This window comes from Schistocerca gregaria, chromosome 2 (assembly GCF_023897955.1).
Source record: "Schistocerca gregaria isolate iqSchGreg1 chromosome 2, iqSchGreg1.2, whole genome shotgun sequence".
Classification (NCBI taxonomy): domain Eukaryota; kingdom Metazoa; phylum Arthropoda; class Insecta; order Orthoptera; family Acrididae; genus Schistocerca; species Schistocerca gregaria.
In genome coordinates, this window is record NC_064921.1 from 632,666,496 (window position 1) to 632,694,298 (window position 27,803).

The 27,803-nt window shown below is 39.1% G+C and overlaps 1 protein-coding gene across 2 annotated transcripts in view; it reads left to right on the plus strand.

The window, feature by feature from the left end:
* Nucleotides 1-14,712: 14,712 nt before the first annotated feature.
* The window catches only part of LOC126334650 (ribonuclease P protein subunit p40-like), a 216,631-nt gene continuing 203,540 nt past the window's right edge, over nucleotides 14,713-27,803 (plus strand). Inside the window, exon 1 of one of the 2 annotated variants that reach the window (XM_049997097.1) lies at nucleotides 14,713-14,930. In XM_049997097.1, coding sequence (XP_049853054.1) covers nucleotides 14,805-14,930 — 126 coding nt within the window. In that variant the 5' untranslated portion in view covers nucleotides 14,713-14,804. The remainder of the gene's footprint in view (nucleotides 14,931-27,803) is intronic. The other variant, XM_049997096.1, reaches the window with a different exon arrangement.

The window sequence follows — 27,803 nt, forward strand, 5'->3', positions numbered from 1 at the left end:
GCGGGCTGCACGATGTTGGGGCGTGAGCGGAAGACGGCCTAACGGTGTGCGGGACCGTAGCCCAGCTTCATGGAGACGGTTGCGAATGGTCCTCGCCGATACCCCAGGAGCAACAGTGTCCCTAATTTGCTGGGAAGTGGCGCTGCGGTCCCCTACGGCACTGTGTAGGATCCTACGGTCTTGGCGTGCATCCGGGCATCGCTGCGGTCCGGTCCCAGGTCGACGGGCACGTGCACCTTCCTCCGACCACTGGCGACAACATCGATGTACTGTGGAGACCTCACGCCCCACGTGTTGAGCAATTCGGCGGTACGTCCACCCGGCCTCCCGCATGCACACTATACGCCCTCGCTCAAAGTCCGTCAACTGCACGTACGGTTCACGTCCACGCTGTCGTGGCATGCTACCAGTGTTAAAGACTGCGCTGGAGCTCCGTATGCCACGGCAAACTGGCTGACACTGACGGCGGCGGTGCACAAATGCTGCACAGCTAGCGCCATTCGACGGCCATCACCGCGGTTCCTGGTGTGTCCGCTGTGCCGTGCATGTGATCATGCTTGTACAGCCCTCTCGTAGTGTCCGGAGCAAGTATGGTGGGTCTGACACACCGGTGTCAATGTGTTCTTTTTTCCATTTCCAGGAGTGTATAATCATACAATAAAAAATCCTTCTTTCTACGTATTTGCAATACATTACATTTGTCTATGTTAAGGGTCAGTTGCCACTCCCTGCACCAAGTGCCTATCCGCTGCAGATCTTCCTGAATTTCGCTACAATTTTCTAATGCTGCAACTTCTCTGTATACTACAGCATCATCTGCGAAAAGCCACATGGAACTTCCGATACTATCTACTAGGTCATATATATATATTGTGAAAAGCAATGGCCCCATAACACTCCCCTGTGGCACGCCAGAGGTTACCTTATCGTCTGTAGACGTCTCTCCACTGATGGGAACCGGTGTTACCATTGTGGCAAGGGCGTTGGCTTCAGAGAGGTGCTGTAAACCTATTTTTCTTAAGGTGTTTTGAGTGTAATTTCCTGCCTTAAAGCCCATTCTGTCTAATACCTTCATCCTCCCCACGTTCCCATTATTAAATATTAGAACTGCATCATAAATTGCAATTCTGACAACTGTAGAAGGTGAAAATGTGTTTTTGGGACATAGTTTCCATGTGAGGGAATTAAGAGCCTCATTTGCATTCTGATTTTTGCCATGAGAACACATTTTTAGAAGTTTGGGATCATCCATAAACCTATAAGTGGTCTTAACAACATCTACAACACACTTTGAAAGCCTCTCCTTATGGTTTTGAGGGTTGCTATCTCTCTGAGTCTGTAGATATTTACACCAGCTAATGAGGCACAGATTATGACTGCGATGTCCTTCTGTTGACACCATGTAGAAATATGCTGTGCTTTTCATGTCACTTACTCTGAAAAGGATCTGTCTGATAGCCTTTCCATAATACACTTGAAGAGTATTTATCATCTTCTTTGTGAGTCTGTTGCTCTTTCATAAACAAAGCACCTAGCTTGTTATTGTTTTTAAGATACAGAACAAAGTCACAGATGATCTATAAAACCAAAGAGTGATATCACAGCCTTCTACATGTATCCTGTGCAAGTTTGCCTGAAAGTATTCCTCGGAATCGTTGTTCACAAAGCTAATATTGAAGTGTTGCTTAAAAAAAGTGGTCAGGGCAGGAAGCTCATGTCAAATTCTTTTTCAGGCTCTTTGGATTCGATTTAATCATTGAAACATTGGGAACTTATTATCCAGAAGTTCTAAGAATAAATAAAAAATAAATTAAAAATTGACACTTCCGTAAATTTCATGAGTGTCGCCCCTTAAAGAGCCACTGTCTTGACAATTCGGTCCTTTCTTTGTGCGTCTGATGCTTTGGTCCAGGACTAATTAGTATCTTAAGCTGAGTGTAAAATATCCTTTGTCAGAGCTTAGCTATTTTCTGCTGAAATATTTTTTATTTCATCCACAGATAGCAAGCTGACATTATTTTGAAACTGTCTATATTCTGCAAACTTCTCTGAAGTGCATAGAAGAGGAAAATTAGCATCGTACCATTCCTATGATGCATGGAAGAATGACTGCTTAAATGACTTCGTATTAAGTTTTATTTTGTCATCACAGTCTATAAGCGAGTGGTATTTAGGTGGCAGAAGAATATATTAGGCTTTTACAACGCTGTCCCATAGGGCACAGGCGTCCCCAGCCATCCCCCACCCTATCTCATCTAGGCTTCTGGCAGGTGCAGATAATATGGGCTACGCACTAGACTGCCCAAATGTATGCATTCTGCGCAAGTGTGAGACACTTGGTCACCCGTGTCTGCAGTCACTTGGCCAGTGTAGTAGTATCACATAGGCTACTGTGCAGCTGCTTAAATGCCCATGTGTCAACTGTTAGCAAGCCCCTACCCACCTGTGGCTGTGGGTGCCTGCCTGCCTACCTGCAGGTATGCATGCTGGAGCAGCATCTACATTATTCACATAATACTGATTTTTGAAATTTCGAAAGTAGTCTTTCATGAAATAAGTTGCATCTATCTCGAAGAGTCTCCCACTTTCGGTTTTTCAATATCAAACAGTTCTGTGGACATTCATCCTTCTCTTATTTTTGTACATACAATAATCCCTATTAGTCCTACTTATTGTAGCTCCTGTATATTTGAAAAGTATTCAAAAATAAGACACACAAGCGACTTGTAAGCAATCTCCTTTTCAGATTTACTGTAATTTCTCAGTTTCTTACTAATGTGTCGAAGTCTATCAGCTACTTTATTTACGAGTAAGCATACATCATCATTCCATTTCATATCCATACAAACTGTAATGGCTGGGTGTGGGTGGCCACTACAGTGGATGGTGGAACTGAGTTGTTAGTGTCAGGAAGTCAGTAATTCACGACCCTCACAGGGTAGCAGGGCAGCGGTACATGACTACCTGGTAGAACTCCAATGTTTCAACATGAAAATATCATTGTTAGAATATTAATTTATTATCAAACATTCCACAACAGTGGCGGTTCTCAGAGAAGCCTGTGAAAAGGTGCGGCCATCAGCAGGTGTCCTGGCAACGTGCACTGTTGCATGGACTATAAAGTGATGATGACAGTGACTCTGGAAAGCTGTTGATCACAGCAGTGGGTGGCAACTCATGAAACAAGCTAAGGGCAGCTTGACTGTGCAGGATTTGGCACAATTAGATGCACAGTATCAGGCTGCAGAACCATTATGGATGGGATAACTCACAGCAGCAGAAATATCTGACTACACAAGCAAAAGAAGTTTGCATGCACAAGTGATGGTGGCTGAGCAATTGCACTGCTCTGGTCTCGACCCGTAGACCCCAGAGTAGGAGGCTGGTGGGAGCCGAAGTAGAACCCCACGTGGCCTGCCAGTTGCAAGCGCTAAGTCTGAAACATTGGACTCAACGCAAAAGGCAGAGCTGCACTTGGCAGAAACAGAGTCTGTAAATGGTGACTTGTTGATTCATGTAGACTTGAGGACTGTTGTAGATCACTCCTCAGGACTAGTGGTTGGAGGACTAAGATATTTTTGATTAAAAATAAGGACTACTTAGATTGACTCGGGCCTTCCTTGTTCTGCTACAGTATCCGTTTATATCACCTAAACTACAACAGAACCCTACTTCGATGTGAAGGAACCAGCTCACTCACGCTGCAGTGGCTCTGCTTTCTTGCTGCATTAGTGTTCTTATGCCTCTGGTGCCTCTGCCCAGTTTCAGCATGTGGTAATCATCTTGATGCTTCGGAAATATTACAACTACATATATACTCCGCAAGCCACCTTATAGTGTATGGCGGAGGGTACTTTGTGCACCAGTGTCCCTTATCCTTTTCCTGTTCCAGTCATGAATGGTTTCTGGGAAGAACCATTGCTGGTAAGCCTCTATATGGGCTCGAATTTCTCTAATGTTGTCATTATACTTGCCTTACCAGCAAGTAGCCCCTGACGTAACTGTTTTTGGTTGGCTCCAGTCGATCCCACTTCCATCGCGTCTTGGACTAGCTGTGGCAGCCTCTTTATTTTATTCAGTCACGTCAGAAAATAGTAGTAGCGCTACACACCTCCTCTCCTTGCCAAATCTTGCTTCTGGATCTCGACTTATGGCAATTCTTCAAAAACTCAACATACATCGTACAAATTGGCTGTTATTAACTGTACATTCAGCTTTTTTTTTTATCTTAAACCACCAGGTTCATTCGCTGCATACTTAACGTAAATAGCACTTCCAAGGTTATCCCACTAGCTTTTCTCCTTTTTCTCTTGGATCTGCTAATTTTCCGTTACTCTTCTTATCTTCTGGAGCTTTAGTACTCTGCATGTCAATTAAACTTACAGTATTAAATTATTTCTGCTTATTTTCTGCTTCCATGCCAGTGATACCCTTTCTCCATCTTTCAAGCCTCTCTACAAGCCTCATATTTCTTTTTGCTGGAGGAACACATTAGTGCTCGCTTTTAGCCAACCATTAGTCAGATTCTTTTTGCCTCTTGTCTGCATGCTCTGGAGTAACTCTGCAGTGTAGAGCATTGTTCTTCTCCCTTAAATTTAGTTTCTTTGCTGTATTTGCTTGGTCTGCTGACACAGTCCCTATTTCCTTAGATATGTTTACATTGTCTGCTTGCAGTTCAGCTAGCTGGACTCCTAATATTTACCACATTCCCCAGGAAGCCCTCTGTGGTATCGACAACGACATGATTAACCCTCGGTCAGTCGCGCAAAATACAAACGACAAGGACACTTAAGCGTAATACTATTGTAACATTTCTTACTGTAACTTAGCTACTCCACCTGAGCGACTGTTCATAATTACTACTGTACTTTACACACTTGAAACAACGAGCCATCCTCTTGCTTGCAGGCAGTTACACTGCCCACTTTGGATGGTGCAGCCTCACATGGTTCTAATCGCCTCTCACTTGGAAACATCCTATATCTCATACATTGACGTTGTGGAGACTCTGTTCAATAAATACAAGAAAACAGCTACAACAGAAAAAAACAACATTAAATGACAAGAATGTCGATTAAATGTAACATTATCATAATATTTAATTGTAGTATGGGTCCACAGCTCCAGTAATTTTTTTAAAGGATTTCATTTTGCTTTCAGATGTTAGAATTTTATTTTACGATTATGTTTGTGATGTTTGACAAAGGTTTAATGCAAGAATTGCAGTCGCAAAATAATATTCTAGCAGCTTAAATCAAGGTGAAATCCTTTAAAAAAACTAATGTAATACTTCATCACAAAACTCAGGGTGACCACCTGAAGTTAACACTTTACATACTTCTGGACATTGAGCCACATCCATTGCTTATGCCAAAGGTATGTTGTCCAGAAGAACTAGGCGAAAACTAACAATAACGAGGCGTGTTTTTTTAGTATGTACCGTTTTGAAATTAAAAAACACCTGCTAAGATATCTCAATAATTTTATTTTTACATGAAAGCCTGTACCTTAATCTACGCACTGACGCCATTACAGTCTGATTCTTCCTTGTTTACGTTTGTACTGAGTGTTTAAGATGCCTCTGATAATCGTGAGTCCTGCCGATTGTGAAGTACAGGCTGTTATAAGATTTCCTAGTGCTAAAGGCCTAAAAGCGATCGATATTCATCGTGAGATCTGTGCAGTTTACAGAGAAAACATTATGAGTGATGAAATGGTAAGAAAGTGTGTGAGAGCATTTAAAGATGGCCGCACAAGTGTGCTTGATAGAACAACCGAGAGGGCGTCCTTTGGTCGTTAATGAAAGTTTGGCGCAGGAAGTGGACAATAAGGTGAGAGAAAACAGATGCTTTACGATTTCCTCCTTGCGGGACAACTTTCCTAATGTTTCTCATAGTGTTTTGTATGGCATTTTGACCGACCACTTGAATTACCGAAAATTGTGCACACGTTGGGTACCGAAAATGTTGACGGATGTGCACAAAACCAAACGTCCAGACAGTGCATTGACTTTCCTTGAGCGGTACCACAATGACGGTGATGATTTCCTAAGCCAACTTGTTAAGGGCGATGAAATGTGGATGGCCTATCACACACCAGAATCAATTCAACAGTCCATGGAAGTTGAGCAAGGGCATCGTTTTGCTGCAAGACAATGCCCGTCTGCATGCGGCGAATCAGACCAAAGATCTCATCACATTTTTTCGACGGGAAACTCTAGATCATCCTTCGTACAGACCCGATCTTGGGCCCAGTGACTTACCATCTGTCCTTGCATTTGAAGAAACACCTGGGCGGGCAGCATCTTCGAGACGATGACGAAGTCAAAACATTGGTGATGCAGTGGTTAACAAGTCAGGTGGCAGAATTCTACGAGGAGGGTATTCGAAAACTGGTAAAACGTTATGACAAGTGCCTCAATATTGACGGAAATTATGTAGTAAAGTAGGTTAAGGCACAGGCTTTCATGTAAAAATAAAATTATTGAGATATCTTTTTTTAATTTCAAAACGGTACTTACTTAAAAAACACACCTCATATATTTACACATCCTTAGGACACCGAGTTAACTTGGCATACTTCACATATGAAACCCATCTGGCTACAATTGTGTGTATTAACTTTTACTGTGTCTTAGCTGCAAGTGAAATATTTTTCCACAATGGAAATCTGAGGTACACATTTGTGAAAGTTCAAACTTTTCATCATGAGCAAGTGCTACCAACTGTTGTATTTCACACAGTAGCTCATGGCCAGCAGAATACACAGATGTGGCTGGTTTGCTATATTGCACTCTGTAACTGAATATTGTTATTGTTATTTTACTTGGTAATTATTGCATGATCAGTTTACTCTTTATTACAACAGAGAATATTTCGTAATTATAGGTCATGAAGAGATTTACAATTAGATTTCCATAAATAAAATATTATTACATGTAACATGAAACCATATGCATAACAACTAATGCTAAATTAAAATAATTATATGCTGAATTAGAATAATAAATGAACACAATTTAGTTTTCAGTGAGCATTTTGGGTCATTATAATGAAGGAAATAAGCTACTGTATATTGAATGCTGGTGATTTAAGTATTCCTTGACACTATAAAAACTCTTGCCAATTAAATTTTTTTTAAGTTATTTTTTGAATATGTGGAATTTTGGTGTATTTTTAATTTCCCTTGGCTGATAAAGAACACTTTTTTGATTGATTTATTTATTTACTTAGCATCCTTGTATCTCATCATTATAAAAATGATATAGGATTTGTCATACATTGCCTTATATAGGAAATAGGACATGAAAAGATTTACAATTATATGTCCATAAATAAAATATTATTACATATACCATGAAACTATATGCATAACAACATTCATGATATGCTAATTAGAATAATAGATGAATACAACTTAGTTTTCAATGAGCATTTTGGGTCATTACTATTATGCATAAGGTGCCTCCACTCAGTTGCTGCATGTAGCAATCATATCGACAACTTGGAGACAGTACTGGCTATATCAGTAGGTAGCCCCCAGTGTAGCTGTGTCTGGTCAATTCTGGTCTGACCCACTTCCATAGTATTTTGCATTAGCTGTGGCAGCATCTTTATTTTATTCAGCCCCACCAAGAAATAGCGGTGGCGCTACGAATTTGTTACATACAGATATTTATATGTATTGACTGATTTTAATTGTTAATCAGCGATGCTACAGTCATAGGATATTATGTTTTTTTTTTCAATTTTTATCCACACTATTTTAATCTGTATATTTAATGGTAGTTGCAAATCTTTGGCGACTTCGAAGTTTTATTAAGATCTGACTGAATGTTACTGCATCTTTCTTTAGACAGTACTTCATTACAGGTCATCTTCTGTCAATGACAGTTATCTTGCTGTGCCTTGCCTACCAAGAAAGTCTCAATCCAGTCACAGATATTGTGTGATAACCCACAGACTCCGGAAACAACGATCGTGTGAGACCCAACTCGCTTTATTTGTTCATGAGACCCAGAAAATATTAGATACAGGCTCCCAGGTAGATGCTGTTTTCCTTGACTTCCCGAAGGCGTTCGATACAGTTTTGCACTGTCGCCTGACAAACAAAGTAAGAGCCTATGCAATATCAGACCAGCTGTGTGGCTGGATTGAAGAGTTTTTAGCAAACAGAACACAGCATGTTGTTCTCAATGCAGAGACGTCTACAGACGTTAAGGTAACCTCTGGCGTGCCACAGGGGAGTGTTATGGGACCATTGCTTTTCACAATATATATAAATGACCTAGTAGATAGTATCGGAAGTTCCATGCGGCTTTTTGCGGATGATGCTGTAGTATACAGAGAAGTTGCAGCATTAGAAAATTGTAGCGAAATGCAGGAAGATCTGCAGCGGATAGGCACTTGGTGCAGGGAGCGGCAACTGACCCTTAACATAGACAAATGTAGTGTATTTGCGAATACATAGAAAGAAGGATCCTTTATTGTATGATTATATGATAGCGGAACAAACACTGGTAGCAGTTACTTCTATATGCGTGCGGAACGATTTGAAGTGGAATGATCATATAAAATTAATTGTTGGTAAGGCGGGTACCTGGTTGAGATTCATTGGGAGAGTCCTTGGCAAATGTAGACCATCACCAAAGGAGGTGCCTTACAAAACACTCATTCGACCTATACTTGAGTATTGCTCATCAGTGTGGGATCCGTACCAGATCTGGTTGACGGAGGAGATAGAGAAGATCCAAAGAAGAGCGGCGCGTTACGTCACAGGGTTATTTGGTAACTGTAATAGGGTTACAGAGATGTTTAGCAAAGTCAAGTGGCAGACTCTGCAAGAGAGGCGCTCTGAATCGCGCTGTAGCTTGCTGTCCAGGTTTCGAGAGGGTGCGTTTCTGGATGAGGTATTGAATATATTGCTTCCCCCTACTTATAGCTCCCGAGGAGATCACGAATGTAAAATTAGAGAGATTGGAGCGCTCACGGTGGCTTTCATCACAGTCGTTCTCCCTGCGAACCATACGTGACTGGAACAGAAAAGGTAGGTAATGACAGTGGCATGTAAAGTGCACTTCGCCACACACTGTTGGGTGGCTTGGGGAATATAAATGTAGATGTAAATGTAGACTCATAATTTTAATAATAAATGTTGGTGCCAAATTCTTTTTAGAAGTCACGAAATCCTGCATAAAAGTGATTACCTTGCTCCATGATTTGCAAGATGCCAAGTAATTAATGCAAAAGTTGGATTTAGAGTGATAGATGTTTTCTGAGGCCATGTTGTTCGAGATAACTAATTGTGTTTGACCTCAGAGTATGTTCTGAGATTCCAACAGTAGATGAATGTAACTGAAACTGGACAATGTAATTCTGGCTCATTTCTGTTACTGTTCTTATGTGACAAATGGAATCTGTGGGTTTTTTTCCCAATCACTGGGCACAATTTTTTCTTGCCATCTATGGTGGTGGTGGTGGTGGTTAGTGTTTAACGTCCCGTCGACAACGAGGTCATTAGAGACGGAGCCCAAGCTCGGGTTAGGGAAGGAGTGGGAAGGAAATCGGCCGTGCCCTTTCAAAGGAACCATCCCGGCAATTGCCTGAAACGATTTAGGAAAATCAAGTAAAACCTAAATCAGGATGGCCGGGCCATCTATGGTGTATTGTGGTTGTAATGGGAGCTAACTCAGCTGCACAGTCTGTATAGCATTTGACAGGGATACCATCGGGGCCCTGGGGCTTGTATTAGCGATTTCAGCTGTTTCTTAATACCATTGACACTAATGTTTGTATTCCTCATGTTTGCAGTGATTTGAGAAACCAACGGTGGCAGTGCATGTCTATCTTACTTATTTATTTTGTGTTTGGCGTATCCAGGCAGTGAGTCAATCATAGGGATACGAAATGCGTCAGATTGTATGGAGTTAAAATACACTGAAGTGACGAAAGTCATGAGATAGTGATGTACATGCATACAGATGGTGGTAGTATCGCATACACCAGCTATAAAGGGGCAGTGCATGGGCACGCCTGTCATGGTCAGATGAGTCCCTATTTCAGTTGGTAAGAGCTGGTGATAAGGTTTGAGTGTGGCGTAGACCCCCAAACTATGGACCCGGGTTGTTGACAAGGCACTGTGCAAGCTGGTGGTGACTCCATAATTGTGTAGGTTGTATTTACATGGAATGGACTGGGTCCTCTGATGCAACTGAAATGATCATTGATTGGATATGGTTATGTTTGGCTACTTGGAGATGTTCCCAAACAATTATGGAATTTTTATGGATGACAGTGCACTATGTCACCAGTCCACAGCCATTTACAATTGATTTGAGGAACATTCTGGACAATTCGAGCGAATGATTTAGCCACCTAGGTCATCCCATATGAGTCTCATTGAACATTTATGAGACATAATCAGGAGGTCAGCTTGTGCACAAAATCCTGTACTGGCAACACTTTCGCAATGGTGGACGACTATAGGGGCAGCATGGCTCAGTACTTCTGCATGGGCCTTTCAACGATTTGTTGAGTCTATGTCATGTCAAGCTGGAGCATTATTCTGGGTGAATGGAGGTTCGCACCATATTGGCAGGTATCCCATTAGTTTTGCCAGTGTATAACTTACATGACAATAAAAGATACATTGTAAATAAGACCTCAACTAAAGAAAATTGTGTTTCAATGTGGAATGATGAGTAACATATACAGAATGCAATACTTTGTTAAATATTCCAATAATTGCATGAATACAAAAACCGAATTTCCGCATGTTTATGATAGTGACCAAATCAATAGAACAATGGTATAAATTAGAAGATAACAAGTACTCGAGAAGGCAAAAAGGATGAATAACGTGGTACAGCCTTTATAATTTATACTGTTCTCAAGTTATGAATAATAATCATGTTTCAATTAGATTTCCTCAAGTAAGATTAATTAAAAGTAAGTCTAAGACAATTCTAACTTTAGCAGTAATAATCCATTTGTCTCAGAAATTCATAAAACATATAAAAAATTTCTGTGTTAGAATTTGTTTGAGAATTGGTTTAAATTTGGGCATATTTTTATTATGACATTTAATATGTGTTGTGAGTGCATAAAAAGTTTAATTCTGGAGTAATAAATACTTTTCTTCAACCAGATTAAGATTTTTAATTCAATTTGCAGACTTTTTTGTTCTTATGTTGGAGTCATCACAGTAGCTCCTATCTTTGTAAAGAGAGAAAAGTCAACAATGAAAAATATACTGTGAAATGGTGGTTAGGATCCCTATCTTTTAAAACAGGCATCTTGAAGTGTTTTTGTGATGGACATCACTCTTTATTCTGAAGAGTTTTTTGGGTAGCGAATTTTTTGTTTTGTGAGAGGTTAGTTCTCCCACAATATATCAGCATATAACATTAATGATAGAAAGCTGCCAAAGTAGGAAGTGTTAACAGTATCTGCATCAGCTGCTGGGGTGATAACTCATAGTGCAAAGATTACTGAGCAAATCTTATGAAAAGGTGGAGAACGGTTGTTGACTAATTGCATTTGCCTCTATACGTCCATCTTTTTAGCGATGGACGCGTGTGTTCGATTGAGGATGTCAAATTAAACACATTTCAGTTGTCAATTTTCAATTTTAGTTCATTAGGCAATTTCAGCACTTTATTACGCCATCTTCAGGCACCTGACCGATGTATAGGACTAATTTACCTTTCTTGTGAGTGAAGCAGGGGCCAGCAATACTCGTATTAGTAGATATCTACTTGCTACTTCAAACATCACCTGCCAACTGTTAGTTGTAAGAGTTGTTTGAAGCAGTCACTGTACCAAGTAGATTATACTAATAGTAGTATTTCTGGCCCCAGCTTCGATCACAACCAAGGTGGTTTAGTCCTACAAGTCAGTCAGGGGCCTGAAGATGGCGTGATAAAACGCTGAAACTGGTTGTGTAATAAAATAAGGTTGAAAATTGACGGCTGAAAGGTGTTTAATTTGACATCCTCAATTACACTTGCTGTCTACATAAGCAACCAGGAAATTTGTACCCTCCGATTTCTGTATTGTGATCTCTATATTGTATGTTACTTTCTTGAAGGGTTCTTTGTAGAGGAGGGGATTTCACGTAATGGGTTTTATCTACGTTGAGCTAGAGAGTGTTTGAAGAAAACCAGTTTGAGGTTTAGGTGAAAACTTTCTCCACATTGTGTTCAAAACTGTTATTTGACAATTTGTCAGTGAGAGTTGTTGTATCGTCTTCGAAAGCGGTAAATTTACGCTTTGTATCAGAATAAAGAGTGAGGCCATTAATGAAAACAAGAAATAGCAGTAGACCTAAAACAGATCCTTGTGACACAGTGCAACAACAGGTACCCCACATAGATGAGGCAGGTTCTCCAGATGAGCCCCATTAAGCATCGCAATCCACTTTATTCCCTTAGAAATGAATGAAGTGATGAACTAACAGTGCAACCTAACGATATTAATTAGTTGTATGCCAATTACATATCACATTACAAACACAAATAAAATGTGTACATAACTTACAAATTTACATACAAGCAGTGTTTATGTTTATAATTTATATAAGTGATCACGTCTGCAATAGTGTTGAAGAAATCGAAGGGATTTTTTTTGTGTTCTTGCTATCATCTGTTCAGAAGGACGATGGTTCAAGCCTGTGTCTGGCCATCCTGATTCCCTGAATCGCTTAGGGAAAATGCCATTATGACTGATTCGTTCGAAAAGGCACAGCAGCTTTCAATTTCCATCCTTCCCTAATACGAGCTTGTACACATTCCCTAATTACCTTGCTCACAATGAAACATTAAAAGATGATCTCCTTCCTCAACTATCATTCAATCATTAGCATAATGACACTTCCTAGACTGAGTGGCTTGCAATCTGCAGTATACAGATTAATTAGTAGTAGTGATAGAAATGAGCTTTGATGTGGATCATCGTTAAGGGTTTTTTGGGCACTAGTGGCATTGCCTATAACTACCTGATATATTCTTCAGTCAACATATTGTTAAGAAGTTATGTTATTCTTCTACCTCTTATTACAAAGAACAATTGGTAGACTGCATCCTGTCTCCACATGACATCGTAAACGGCAGACAGGTCGATAAATACAGCACAGATCTTTAGTTGTTTCTGGAAGTCTCCATCTATACTAGTTTTCCATCTTCTCAAGTATCACTGTACATATTCTATTATATAATACCATCTGAAATAATCCTCGTATTCTCCTATCAAAACACATCACTATGGCACCTAAGCCATAATAATCTGGGTATCTCAAAAGAATTTGATGGTTTATACAATAGAAGGCTTTAGAGAGATCACAAAAGATGTCTACTAGAGTTTTGTCAATGGATTCCAAAACTTGATTGCTTGTTCAGTAGATAAGGCAAGCACAAAATCTAAACTGACTTTTACTGAGAATACTGTGGAAGGCGAGATAGTCATTCTACGAGTGAGTTTCTCAAGAAATTAAATATAGTTGAAAAGGCGATTAGGCGAAGAACTATGTCGAAGGAGATTCAGTTTATCACGAATAGCTCTCTCTCTCTCTCTCTGTTTCTCTCTAGTAGCCTAGACAATACGCTACGATTTGTCTGCGCAGGTAAAATCTGTGTAGTTTATGACATTATTTTCATTGTGCCTTCTAGAGTTGTTGGTAAGGAACGTATGAAAACGCACTTAATTGTGTTCACTTTTGCTTTGCTATCCTGCAAATCGTAGCTTGTGTACTTAACTTTTCTGACCAGATATGTTTTTAGCTCAGTGATTTGAATAAATTTACTGAAAGTTGCATATTCCATTTTTACGCAAATTTTCTGACGTCACGCAAAGGTTTGTGGGCACAGATTATACGTGCGCAGACAAATTGTAGTGTTTTCCAGGATGCCAGAGAGATATCATGTTTCATACTGCCAATTATGAAGAATAATCTTCAAGGATGTGGAACAACACAGTGAAGCCGCAGTGAGAAACTAGGGCCTGCATTATTTAAATATCTAAAATAAGTTATTTGTGCTTCATGAAACTACTTTAAAAATTTAGAGGAAAGGCCGCATCCCCGATATCACACTGGTGATATCTCCGTAACACTTTCGCCAATATAGCACGCTTGACTATGAACCAGCCATCTGCTTGCAGTTGTGTTACATTAAGATTCACGCAGCATTGATATGGTGACAGAGGGGTAACCAACTTGCCTCCTACCTTTCCAGACGCGAAATTGTGTCTCTTCATGTGTTTGTTTACGTCTATTACCAACGTGTCGCAAATATTACATACTTCTTTCCTAGGCTGTACATAAATATTCTTGCGATGCTTCACCCTCATATGTCGGTACAAGCTTTTTCTTGTATTAAAATTTGTTCCACACACGTCACACAAGCCTGCCACACCACGAGTCCGTTCAACATTATCCATAGTGTACCTCCGACGACGAATTAAGAAATGCACACACACACCAAGATGGGTCCCGCGAAAATCATACGAAGCTTTCAAAGATCTACCCACAAGCAGCTACGTCTCATTGGCTCTTACCGCCGACCAATGAGATATCGGTGCCAGTTGAAATAGCTACGTATAATGCCTCGTATCTGTCGGTGACTTCGACCAAAAATAGTATCTATGGTCGAATGTCGGTGATCTATTCAACATCCTTGGACAAAGGTCTTGCGTTTTTGCGCGCAGTAACTGCTTTGAAATTTCACATCAAAACAAATGTTATAAAATCATTGGCGACTTCGTCGTTTCAGGTTTGTTGTTGTGTGCACAGAAGCATGGGAGACAGTGAGAATGTTATCTCCAGAAATTTGGTCTTTCTCTTCTCCTTGTAGTAAACTTTCAAGTAAAGTACTGAAGGAAGAAGATGATGCGGAAAAATCCGACGCTATTGTTTCATCTCACCATTTTAATCATATGGTATGGAACAATGTTATTTATGTTGTTCCGTCTGGGGGTGTTCAGCCACACATCTGAATTGAATTACAACTTAGATTGATTCGTCCTTGTTAAAGTTACATCCGCGGATGCATTTCGGAGTGAAATTTTGAAGTCAGCGTTGTATGATCACCAAAATGTTAATTCACCCAGAAGTTTCTATATTGTTAATTAGATAGTGAAGTTCTAATCTTCACGATTCTCTACGTATCGTCAGTTATTCTGTTGCTTCACGCTGCATGTGAATGAATCCGTTAAAAATGTTCTGTGAGTAATTTCCACACGCATGCAATCATTAAAAAGCTCTGATCATCTTCTGTTGATTTTGATTTTTTTTTGAAAGCCCATCTGAATAGCAGATTATAGAGTAAACGTATAATCTGTAGAAACAAATGCTTATAATTAGGGAAAAAAAATTAGGTTTGAGCGATGCAATGGGCCAGAGTTATATACACACAAGCTGGAACCTCGAACATAACTGTATGGATGTGGGAGAGGGACGGAAAGTCAAATATCAGGAGATGTTATAATTAGCAGAGCATGACTTGAGAATAACTGAAGTCCATCAGATACATTTAGATGGATATAAGCCATTTTCATGCTATTCTAGAGTTAGTAAATGGAAAGGGGAGATGTAGACTAATGAAGATTGTGTCACTCAGTTCTCTGAAAATAGTGATAAAACAGTGGAGCTGATTTTATTACACAAGCTAGTAAATACTGTACGTCCATAGCCGCAAAAAGGGTTGCTTTAAGTCTTTTCAAACAGCTAAAATGTGAATAGGATTAGGCTTAAATTAGGGATTCATTGTACATACATTTATTTTTCATACTGTATTGTTCAAGTCTTTTACTTGGTTAGTTTAGTGTTCCAGGGGTCATTTGTGTGATAATTTGGAATGATTTGAAATGAGTCATTTTACATTCAAATCGCAAATTTCTAAATATGGCTACATGCTGAACATTTATAAAGTTCCTTCCCCTTCACAGTTAAAATTCCAGTACAGGTTGAACAGTGTGACAGCTATTGAAAACTTCTGTTTAGATCTGTGTCCCTTTAGTTTTTTTAGATGTAATTAAGCGTGTTAGAAAAAATGGTTAATCTGACCGTGACGGCCAAAAGGTTGTGATAAAATGTACGAAGCAGGTACATTCAGTTGTAAAGATAAATGTGTAGAACAGAAAAATACTCAATAATTCATTCACACTTTGCAGAGAAAAACACTCAAATCATATTTTTGTGAAAAGCAGACAGGTGAAATTAAGCAGCATCTGATATTTGGGAAAGTTTAACACACAGTAAGAAGGGAAAGCAGTACACAATTCAGAGGAAAAGCTGTAACCAAAAGTTAAAATTACTATAAGTTCACTTAGTGTGTCATTAGATGTGAAATAAAAACTTACCACACACAAAAATTAAATTGAAGGATGAATCAAAAACTGAATGTAACTTTAAAATACCCATGAAATTAATCAAAATGGTGAATTCCCAATTATGAGCTGCGGCAGAAATCATAAAATGTTGAAATGATTGTAAATGTAGACTTTGCCAGCGTATAATGCTGATGAAATATTCTTGGGCTTCCATCTGGGTGGCTATGTTGAAATTCCACAATTTTGCTGTATCTTTCATCATCCTTATGGCAAAGACTCTGCCTAGTGGTGCTGCTGCTGATGATGATGATGACATAGAAATCTGTCAGAATTTTAGTGCAGCCTCCCAGATGGAAACCAAATATGATTTCATCATTGTAGGTTTTGGGCACACAGTTACTTTCTTGTTTCATAGATGAGAATTCATGTTAAATTTTATGATGTGGGACATGTCAACAGAGCAGAACAACACACACACACAAAATTTAGCTACATTTACAGCTTTTATTTTATGGCTAGGGCTAATAGTAATGATCTCTACTCAACAATTCCTCTATTGTATAGGAGGATTTATAACTAGCAGACATTTTATTTCCATGGATAGGTTGTTGCAGAGTTTTATAGCTATGCAATTTGCCCCTTGCTTGTCGCAGTTAGAGCCATTAAAGGATAATGCAGATCATTTTTCCTTCTACCATTGTGCTAGGAGAATATCTGTTGGCATCATACTTAAGAGGGATTTTGAAACAGGTTTCATAAGTGAATAATTTTACTGTGAGGCTGTGATTAATATTCCCAGCTGCATAAACAGACACCTGCAGGATGTATGGACATGAACTCCACGCATGATTCTAATTCTCTTATTTTATGTAATGAATACTTTGCCTAAGTGAGGAGTTACCACAGAATATTATCCCACAGCACATCACCGTGTGAAAATATGTTGTTATTTTTATGGCAAAATTATCTGAACTTAAATGTTTTAGCAAGTCTGCAATATATGATTTTTCTTTGTCTTCATCAATATGCACACCTAAGAATTTACCATTTTCTACTTTCCTCATTATTTATAGTTGGTATACTAGTTGAACAGGAGGTGGGATATTATCAGCAGTACAAAACAAGTTTTTTTTTTCTCAAAGTTTAAAGCTAGCAGAACCAGGCAGTAACTTTCACAAAATCATCGTTAACAAATTTTCATGGATCCCAGTCCTTTGATAGTCATTATTAACTCACAGTGGCAGCAAACATTGCAGCTGCTAAGAAGCAAGATTAAACCAATCATTGCTGCTATTGAGTGATAGTTTCTTCTACCTGCCATAACATTAAAATCTTGAACTGAATTGATAATACCTCTCTGCAGCTATCTTTATCAGGGTGAAATAGTAAGTGCTTCATGTGGCAGGCACAATCATCTCAATACCAATGGTTTCAACAGCTGCTTCAGTACCTGTGACATGTGGTTCTCTCCCCCTCCCCCCCCCCCCCCCCCCCACTCCAAATAGTAACTTCTCTGAAAGACGTCCACTGGACTATCTCCTGCTGAACTGACCCAGCCTTTCTTCTTTTCTCATTTTTGAATCCTGTTCTCTGTCTTGGCACTGCATTCCCATTTCCCTTGAAGGTGTTATTTCTCGTGTTCCACTCCTTTAGTTTTGTGACTGTTTGTTACCTTAATTTTTCACATCTATCAAGAGTCAAATTTATCTGAGGAGATGTTTGCAAAAGCCCATTTAATCCCATTTTCAATATTGTTCTTATGTCTGTGGTTCCGAGCACTTAAGATTAACACACATACAGTGTGTGATTTGTTTGCTCACTTCAAAGCACAATAGAGGAGGACTGGAAAGTATAAGACTGTAAAACAAGAGGTATGTGGAGGAGCAGTGGTATGAAGAGGGAGACAGGAGGACAGAGACTTAATTAGAGGTTCGGTTGGTGGTCATTGCATGTTCATATTTGCTTGATGGCTTGTGTGATGTAGATCTTCCTACCATTTTTATACCACAAGCATTTTCCAATCTCTGCCACCTGACAGGTGGAAACTGCCATTCTGCTCACACTGTAATCCTACCCCGGCCCACCCCCCTCGCAAATCTCTCTTTATTTACTTCTTTACTTCCTCTGCTCCTCCTCCATAAAATTCTTCCCATTTATATCCAGGTTTTTCAAATTTTATTGTACTAGTCATACTGTTTGTACCTTCCTTAGGCAATTTTATCTCTTATTCCTCTCTGTATTTTTCCCCTGCTGATTCTCCCTCTTACTGTGTGTGTGTGTCATGGCTTTACCATATATAGTGAAATTTGCAGTGTTACGTCATTCTGTGATGAACGCTTATGTCTCCATCAGCACTATTTTTTTTTTTTTTTAACGGTGTTTGTGATGGTAGCTTGATCTGTAGTGTAGTTTAATGTGTAGCTTCAGATGTGAGTTCATGAAGCTAATAGATGTATCATGATAGCCTGACTTGTTTCCTGCTCTCTCTCTCTCTCTCTCTCTCTCTCTCTCTCTCTCTCTCTCTCTCTCTCTCTTTTATTTGTTTATTTGTCCATTAAGAATTCTAGACATATTTATGTTCCCACTGAAAATTCATATTTATCCAGTGCAGTCTTACTTTTTTAAGCTTTTTATGTGTTTGATGCCATTCATAACAAGAATTTTCCTTCTGAACTCTCGTTTTTCATGCAAGAATACAAATCCTTAATAATTAAAATATGTCTGAATGTGTGATGTCATAATTACCATATTGATTGTGTAGTGGTTTAAATAGTTGCGTTGTTGATGGCATTAAAGGCCAAAGTTAACAATTGTTTCTTTCTTTTTTTCACCTTGTCTTCCCATGTGTCTGAGGATTGCTCATCTTCCCCTGTTCTGTTCCTTCCGTTCCTCCACTCAGTGTAATATTTGATGTAGCGAATTTCATTATTACTAACACTTAGTTCTGCTTTTGAGGCCAGACAGAAACAGATCAGGTTTCTGCCTGTGAAAACCAGGGTGCCATTTCATGATTATCCCTGACTTTTTTCATTCTTCTTCTTTGAGGTTCAGATCTGTATCCATTTGTTTCAAGTATGTCAATGTCTTTGCTATTTGATGCATGATATTTGACAAGGTTTGTTTTCTTTGATAGTTTAACTTATTTTAACCAAGCAGAGTACTTCATTTTATTGTGATATGCATATATCGTTCTCCATCTTAAAACTTTTCTCAGCTTTAGATGCACAAAAACTGCAACAGAAAGAGAAGGCAGATTGTTGGATATGTCCTGTGCACATTGGAAGTAATAGAGAATTTAGTAATGGAAGGAAGTAATAAAGCATTGTACTAATAAAAAAGACAAGCTAGTGAAATGTAATGAAAATCTGCAGAGGTTTTCTCATTTGTAATAGAAGATATAAATTTAATATGATCTGGCAATCAACATATATAAATAGGATTTTTTTTTTTAACCAAGTAGTTGTAGAGACTTAATACCAGTGTAGATTGTCTCATTGTGTTTTGAGTAGGTCCAACCTTTACGGAACCAATTATGGTGATAGACCTGGACGAAGTCAAATGTTCATGATAGCTCATTGTTGTGATTTAGACAGTCTATAGAATATTGAATAGTTTCAATTGCAGCACTCAGATATGTGATCTCTCTTATTGCCTTTTGTTTGTTACCAGAAGTTATCCTCCAAGTGATTCCACAAAAGTGACTTGATCACAACCCACATATTCCAGAGACACTGCTGGCATTGGTAGTGTGCTATGCTTGAGCCACAGCTCTTTTTTTCAGTTTCTTGATAGATTATATTGGAGAATAGTAATCCAAATACAAACACTTTTAAATTATTATTTTGTAATAAGATTAAAATTTTACCAGACTCTTGACACACCGTCCTCATTTTCTGTGTAAATAATGAAAACCACCCCATTGGATAAAGTTGGTGTTCTGGCTATAACTTTGTGTGGGATAGTTGGATCCACTAAATTTATCAAAACCAGATGTCGGCTTCAGCCCATTAGTAATTATGTGACTTGTAACATTTTTCGGAATGTAGATTGTGTTAACAGGCTGAACTGTAAAGTGTGCTTATAAGGTAAGACAAGAGGGGACAATTCATATCTGAGTGAAGCCAATGAATATAAAAATGAAATCTTAGTTGTGGTGGAATACTGCCCTTTATCATAGCCCAAGTCCTATGTTACATTGAAAGGTGACGATTTGGTTGTTAGTTGGTGAAGTAGTACTGAATACTTAGTCTAGGTAATTTCATATAATTGTCTCAGAAAGTTGTTACCATGTGGTGTCCTGCCTGTGGCATACAGATCTTACCAGCTTTCCGCCGTAATTCAGGTATCTGGTGGTAAGGGTTCAGAAAAATTAAGAATTGTAGCTGTAAGATATTGTGTAAAAGAGCAAACACACTTGCAAACTCAGCAGTTCATGAGCTGCTTGAGCATAGATGGAAAACTATTTTTAATCTCAGATTTCAGCACAAGATAGGTTAAGTCAAATTTCTTCCTTACACAGACATTTATAGTCTTTTGTTTTTTATGTGATTTTATGCATGGTGTCACTGTTTTGTCAAGAGTAGTATGTATAGTACTATAAAGTACAAGTATTATACTTCACAATTTCACTGCAAAAGGGCAAGTACTTTGCTGTGTGGCTAACACTTGTAACTTTTATCTACAGAGATTATAAATTAATAAACAATGAACATTGCACACTTTCCTCTACACTTAACAGTTTGTGAGTAGATGAGTAAATTGATGTAATGGTTATTCAAGTTTACAGTGAAATTTTTTTTCCATTTACGTCATCTCATGATCTCCATGTCTTGCACCTGTGTATGCTCTATAATTATGCTTCAAATCTCATTAGGCCTAACAAAATATTCAACCTCTTTCCTATCATGTATTCACTCTCTATAAGTCCGTGCAGATATGTAGTGGGTACGATGGAAAGATGTAATTTGTGTAGTAAAGATTTTATCACTCTTTGAGTGATATGACAATCTGGCTGAAGTTTTCTGATGAATGTGTAATTGCAGGGCTTCAGGAGTCACTTGAGTGGGAAAAAACTGTACCAATGAGGCACACTTCACATTTTGCGAAGCCTGTTGTGTCGCTTGTCAAAGGGAAGCAAAGGGTAGAAGTCTGTTAATTGTTGGTGGTTCAAATATATGATGGAAAGTTGTGCCCCTGATGGAAATACAGCAAGGGGTGGGAAAGATCATGCCAGTACAAGCTTGGTGTATGCCTAGACATCTCTTTCAAAATGTGAAGAGGCCATTCTAGCAGCCAATAGAGGAACAGGGTGCAACCATCTGCTTTTTGAGGCACACATTGAAATGAATAAAGCCTGTCATTTGGAGTTGGTATTCTGCTTGGATCATTGCAGCAACTGACAAAAAAGATGGAGAACATGAGTGTTGGTCATAGCATTTAAGCAAAGTTCACAGTCTGCAGAATTGTCTCTGGCACTGATTATGACCATCTGGTTCTGAATCGAGTGGAAGGTTTGAATAAGAAGTTTCAGAGGTTGTGAGAGATGCAACTTCCTACACATGCACTACATGGTTGAGAATGGTGCCCCCCGGAATAGCTCAGGGTTGCACTACACATCAGAGGCTGGTAAACAGGTGGCTGTCTCTGTAGGGAGTGTATACAAATGAGTTTTTGGTTTAGGCAACTCTCCATTCACTCCAGAGAATCATAGCTGTAGTAGACCCTAACTCTTGAGTGCTGGTGTAACAAAGAAATATCCCTGTCTCTCCCCCCACCCCACCCTCTTAAACACACACACACACACACACACACACACACACACACACACACACACACACACACACACACACACACGCACGCACGAAGAGATTGACATCCCAATGCTTTAATACACAGTACTGAGAACTGTTTAAAACCTGAAATTGACAGCAGCAAATTTTTTGGTTAAGTGTAAGTGTGTATTGAAAAGGTAGACTAATGGGAAATGGAGGTGGCATATTTGTTACAGTAGACAAGGTCTCAGATCCACTGAGACAGAAATTGAAGCTGCATGACATAAACTTAATTGGATCCTTCTATTGAGAGTCAGGCTCACCCACAGATGTTAGCAAAAACTGTATAGAATGCTTGACTCTCCCCGTAAATATGTTCTCATTCAAATTGCCATTACTGAAAGAGACTTTAATCATCCAACAATCATTTGGAATAATTACAGTCTTATTCATGGTGCATGTGACAAGACATGCTGTGAAACAGCTCTGAATGCATTCTCTGAAAACTACCTGGTACAGATAGTGCATAAACCTGCTCATGATGGGATTGTATTGGGTCTGCTGGCAACAAACAGACCAGACCTATTTGAGGATGTCGGTATGGAAATGTTATCAGTAACCATGAGGTAGAATGAAAACTCATTACCAAAGTACAAAGGGCCAGTAAAACAAATAGAAAGAGTTGCATGCTCTGTAAATTGGATAATGTGAAAGCCATATCATATGACAAAGATAACTCAGACCATTAACTTCACGGCAGGTGCATGTAGGGAAATTGTTGCTCAACTTTAAAAGAATGGCAACCAAGCACTGAGCAGGTATGTACCTAGAACAATATTAGGAGAAGAATAGATGGCTACTCACTATAAAGATGACTCATTGAGTTGCAGACAAGCACAATGGAAAGACTGTTACACATTGTAGCCGTTTGCCATAGCTTTCTTCAGCAAAAGACATGTCCACAATCACACAAGCAAGTACACCTCCCACAGACAAAACTGCTACCATTGGCAGCCTGTGCCTGTCTGCAACTAAATGTGTCATCTTTACTGTGATTAACAACCTATGTCCTTCTTTGTTGTTCGTATTCCAACCTGGAGTTTCCATTGTTTGACTTTACTTAGAACAAGAGTTCATTATGGGTGGGATCTTGTGCTCAATAGTCACCGTAAAGAAACAGAGCTGCTAGTTAATAAGTGTAAAATAAAGTGTAGAACTGTAGACGGGAGATTCTGAATGGAATAAGTTTGGCTGTCAGATGGGCAGCATCTGAAGCCGTAATGGCTGTCATAGTTTAATCTTATCAAAAATGCCAACCAGCGTGTGTTCCAAAAATGTGGGTGATATGTAACCCAACTTATGATTTTTGCTTTTCACATCAGATTCTGAAAGCTATGGATTGAGGAAATCAGGTGAATGCTGTATTTCGTGATTACCGAAAGGCATTAGACTCTGTGCCACATCATGATTTATTAATAAAAATAACATGTGGAGATCAGGTGTAATTTGTGACTGGATTGAGGATTTCTTTGTATGGTGGACCTTCTGTGTTGTTTAGGATAAATAATTGTAAATAGGAATAGAAGTAATTTCAGATGTGTCCAAAAGAAGTGTATTGAGACCCATACTGTACATGTTGTGTATTGATGATGTAGACAACATTAATAACAACCTCAGATTTTTGCAGGTGATACAGTTGTCAATAATGAAATACTGCCTGAAAAGAGCTGCCCAATTGTCAAGGCAGATAGTGATAAGATTTTGAAGTTTTGCAAAGATTTAGAATTTACTTTAAATATACAGAAAAGTAAAATTGTGCAACTGCTCAAAATACAGAATAGTAACATACGTAGCAATAATAACAATGAGTCACAGTCATAATCATTTAACTCACTGATATGTGACTAACAATTTTAATGGATATGAAATTGAAATGATCACATAGGCTCACAATCAGCAGGTGGCAGATTTCAGTTCATTGGCGAGTTACTGGGAAAATCCAGTCAGTGAAGGAGACTGCCTACAAAACACTTTTGCATCTGATCTTACATCAAAGCTTGGATTTGATCTCAGAAGAACTGTCATGTACATGCCTATGTAACAGCTGCTCTTGCTTCTGTTTCCTGGGAGTGTGCTGAAGGTATAATTTTGGTAAAATCAAACTGGATCCGTCGAAGCTCCAACACAGTGCAAGTTGTAAAGTTTGACCACCTGGCTAATCTGCCACAGGAAGAAGTGTGTTTTAAATGTTCTGTTCTTAATTTAACAAATAGGGATCTTAAGAAACATGAAAATGATTGTTTTAGGAAAGTCCTTGAATTTTTCTCCTACACTGAAGCCCTTATCACTAACATCTTTTATTGGAGGATTTGAAAAAGCCTCCAAAAAACTTTGTGGTGACACTGATGAAAAAAATAAGGTGAAAAGCATAGCCTCATCTGTGATAGCTTCCTTTTGTAATCTCTATAATGATTCCAAACATTGGTTCTTCCTGCAGATGAAGGTAATTCACCTTTTTTGCTAGCAAGAGACATCTGCATAAAGAAGACATACAACTTATTTGAGCACACAATATAAAGTTGCCAAGGACCCCAGGTCACATGCTCAAATGAAAACTGCTTCACTTCTGGACTAGAGCTGTCTACCCAAGGTCACCAACAGTCTGAAGGGATGCAGCTCTGTGCCTCCCTGATTATATGGTCTTCTCAAGGCCCACAAAGTTATACAGAAACAAAAAAGTTGTTTAGAACAAAATGGAACTCATAAACCATCCTTGGAACAGATACTAAACCAACAGTGAGTAACTTACATGCCACTGCTTAGTGATTGACTAAATATCATTATTGGGACCTTTTATGGGTTATTATGAAACAACTCTGATTTACTGGTTAGTTTTGACATCATCTTCTTAGTTACTGAACTGTACCTATTGCTAATTCTGTCCTTGATTAGCTGCAAGCTTGAGGAAGATATAACGGCATTATTAAAGCATCATGCACTAACCTCCACTTACCTTGGTTTGGTAACTGATATTTTGAACAGGTCAATGGTATTGCCATGAGTAGCCATCTCATACTCGTATTTAATTTACTCATGAAAGATTTCTGGAGATGTCTCACTGACATATTTGTAACTTGTCACCATGGCGAGGATAAATTGATGGAATTTCCTTAGCATCTTTACTCTAGTCATGGAAATGTCAGAGATACCATGGAATGGGAAATGGATGGCTGTGTATCAATTTTGGATGTCTTAGTTCAACATGAGGGTGGATTTCTAATGCACTGCATGTACAGTTGCCCTGATCACAATGATTGAATTGCCACCATCATTCACAAACCTTGAGCATACTTTAATACCTGGAGACTATGAAGAGTTAAGCTGATGGCCTACAGGATGAACTAGTACATTCTGTTGGAACATCAAATTAAGAGAACCATGCAAGCAGAAACACTAGACTGACCAAAGGAAGAGCAAGAAGAAATTGATGTATAGTCTATGACATTTATGTTGGGTGTGGAAGATGTTTCTTTAAAATTGTCGGAAAAATGAAAAAAGCATAAAATGGATGTGATCTTCTACCCACTGGTGAAGGCGGCAACTCTTCTAGATTGATCTGCTTTTAAACACGGGTATTTATGAAATTCATTGCCAGTGTGGTAAAAGCTACATAGGACAAACAGTACACATCCTACAAGAATGGCACATTGGACACCAGTGACACACCCACCTGCTACAGCCTAACAAATCTGCAGTGGCTGAACACAGTTTTTCCATTGGCCATTCAGTGGATTATGAGAAAGTTAAGCCTCAGCCTACTGGCCTTCATTGGTCAAGTCAGCTGTGGAAATGCAGTTAGCAGACAACCTGCACAACCAGGCTGAGGGTTTACAGCTCAACAAATTATGGAAATTGCTCATTCATGTCTACACTCTCAGAGGATTTACAGTTACAATCTTTGCTGCCTGGTGTTTCAACACATACGAAATATTTTAATAATTAACCATGAAATTCATAAGTTTTCTGCATTCGCTGACTCAGCTCTTTGTATATTTTATTCTGAGATGCGTAAGGTTTTATCTGTGGCATTTTATCAGGCAAAGCATCAGAAGAAGAAATAACAATGTCCTAGATGCACACCCGAAAAGTGATAGAGTAACATTGCTCAAGTTTGTGGGACCCATACCAGATAGAACTAATGGGCATATTGATTTTATTCAAGGAATGATACTACAAATTGTTACAAGTTTGTTTCACTTATGTAAGAGTGTCACATAAATGCTGAAAAATCTGAATTGCCAGACTCTCGAAGATTGGTGGAAGTTATCCTTTGAGTGCTTACATACGAGGTTTTAGAGCTAGTGTTAGGTGAAGAAATATACTTCAGCCCCCTTATGTGTCAATCCTGCAGGGACAACAAAGACAAGATTGGATTAATTACAGTGCATTCTTCTCATGCTTCATGTATGATTAGAATGGGAAGAAACCCAGACATGGGGTACAGTGCTAAATACTGTTTGTCATGCACATCACTATTCATTGTAAGATATGAATGTAGATGTAGCTGTAGATTGATGTCACCTGTCACGCAGTCACGTCACAAACAACTTGGTTTACATATAAATATTTCCAGTAAGAGAATACTTGTATGAACCTGTAGAACAATACTGTCTGTCCACTCCCTGTGATGTTCAATATTTTAACCAGGCATTTTGTCCAGTGTGTACAAAAGGTCCCAAGGATAACCAAACAGATAGGGGTGCTTTCATTTCAGCATTTGCAGGAAATGACATCCAAGGAAAAGTTAATTACAATGTACAAGTATGCACTGAGAACTTATGTCCTGCCACCATTAGGTGTTTCAGATGTTTACGCTTTGGTCATGTCATCCTGCTGTACGGCAAACTCAAAATGCAGAAACTGTGGACGATTACCCCATGAAGGTCATCCTTGTGAAGAACTCCTTTTGTGTGGCAGTTGTACTGAACACAGTTCTTCATGTTCAACTGTTTGCCCAGTATTTGAAAAGACAAGAAAATATAGGGCTACGTATCGCTTGACCGCCTGTCATATACCAAGGCAAGAAAAAATATGAACACATGCATCTGTTGATATGATGACCAATTATGCTAAAGTTACTGATGTCATTTGCCCCGTACGCCCACCTCAATTTTTGCAAACCAGATACACTACTACCCTCTACTCTCATGGTCCCAGTGACACCATCTTTGGGAACCATTTCCCACACGCATCCAGAGAAGCTTCCTCCTGCAGCATATATCCATTACAGAGCTCCCTCTCAAGACCCCTGTTCCTGGAAATCCACATATCAGAGGCCCGACACTAGCCACCATCTAAAATAACCATGACCTGTGGGTCTTAGAGCTGCCTACTGATCTGTGTTCATGCATACAGTGGACAAGCTTCTCACAAGAATCGCGGCCACCAAATGTTGCAAATAATGTTGGGGAAGAAAAGTATAAGAATTGGAAGAAGGCTACTGTGGTGACCCCAGAGGCATCAAGCACCCTCCCCCTTCCACACACACACACACACACACACACACACACACACACACACACACCATTGGATTATGAGCAAATATTCACTGATATTATCCCACCTTTTAGCCTCTTGACACCTAACCAGAACACCCTCAATTTGATGATCCAATGGAATTGTAATGGATACCACTGTCACTGGGCAGAAC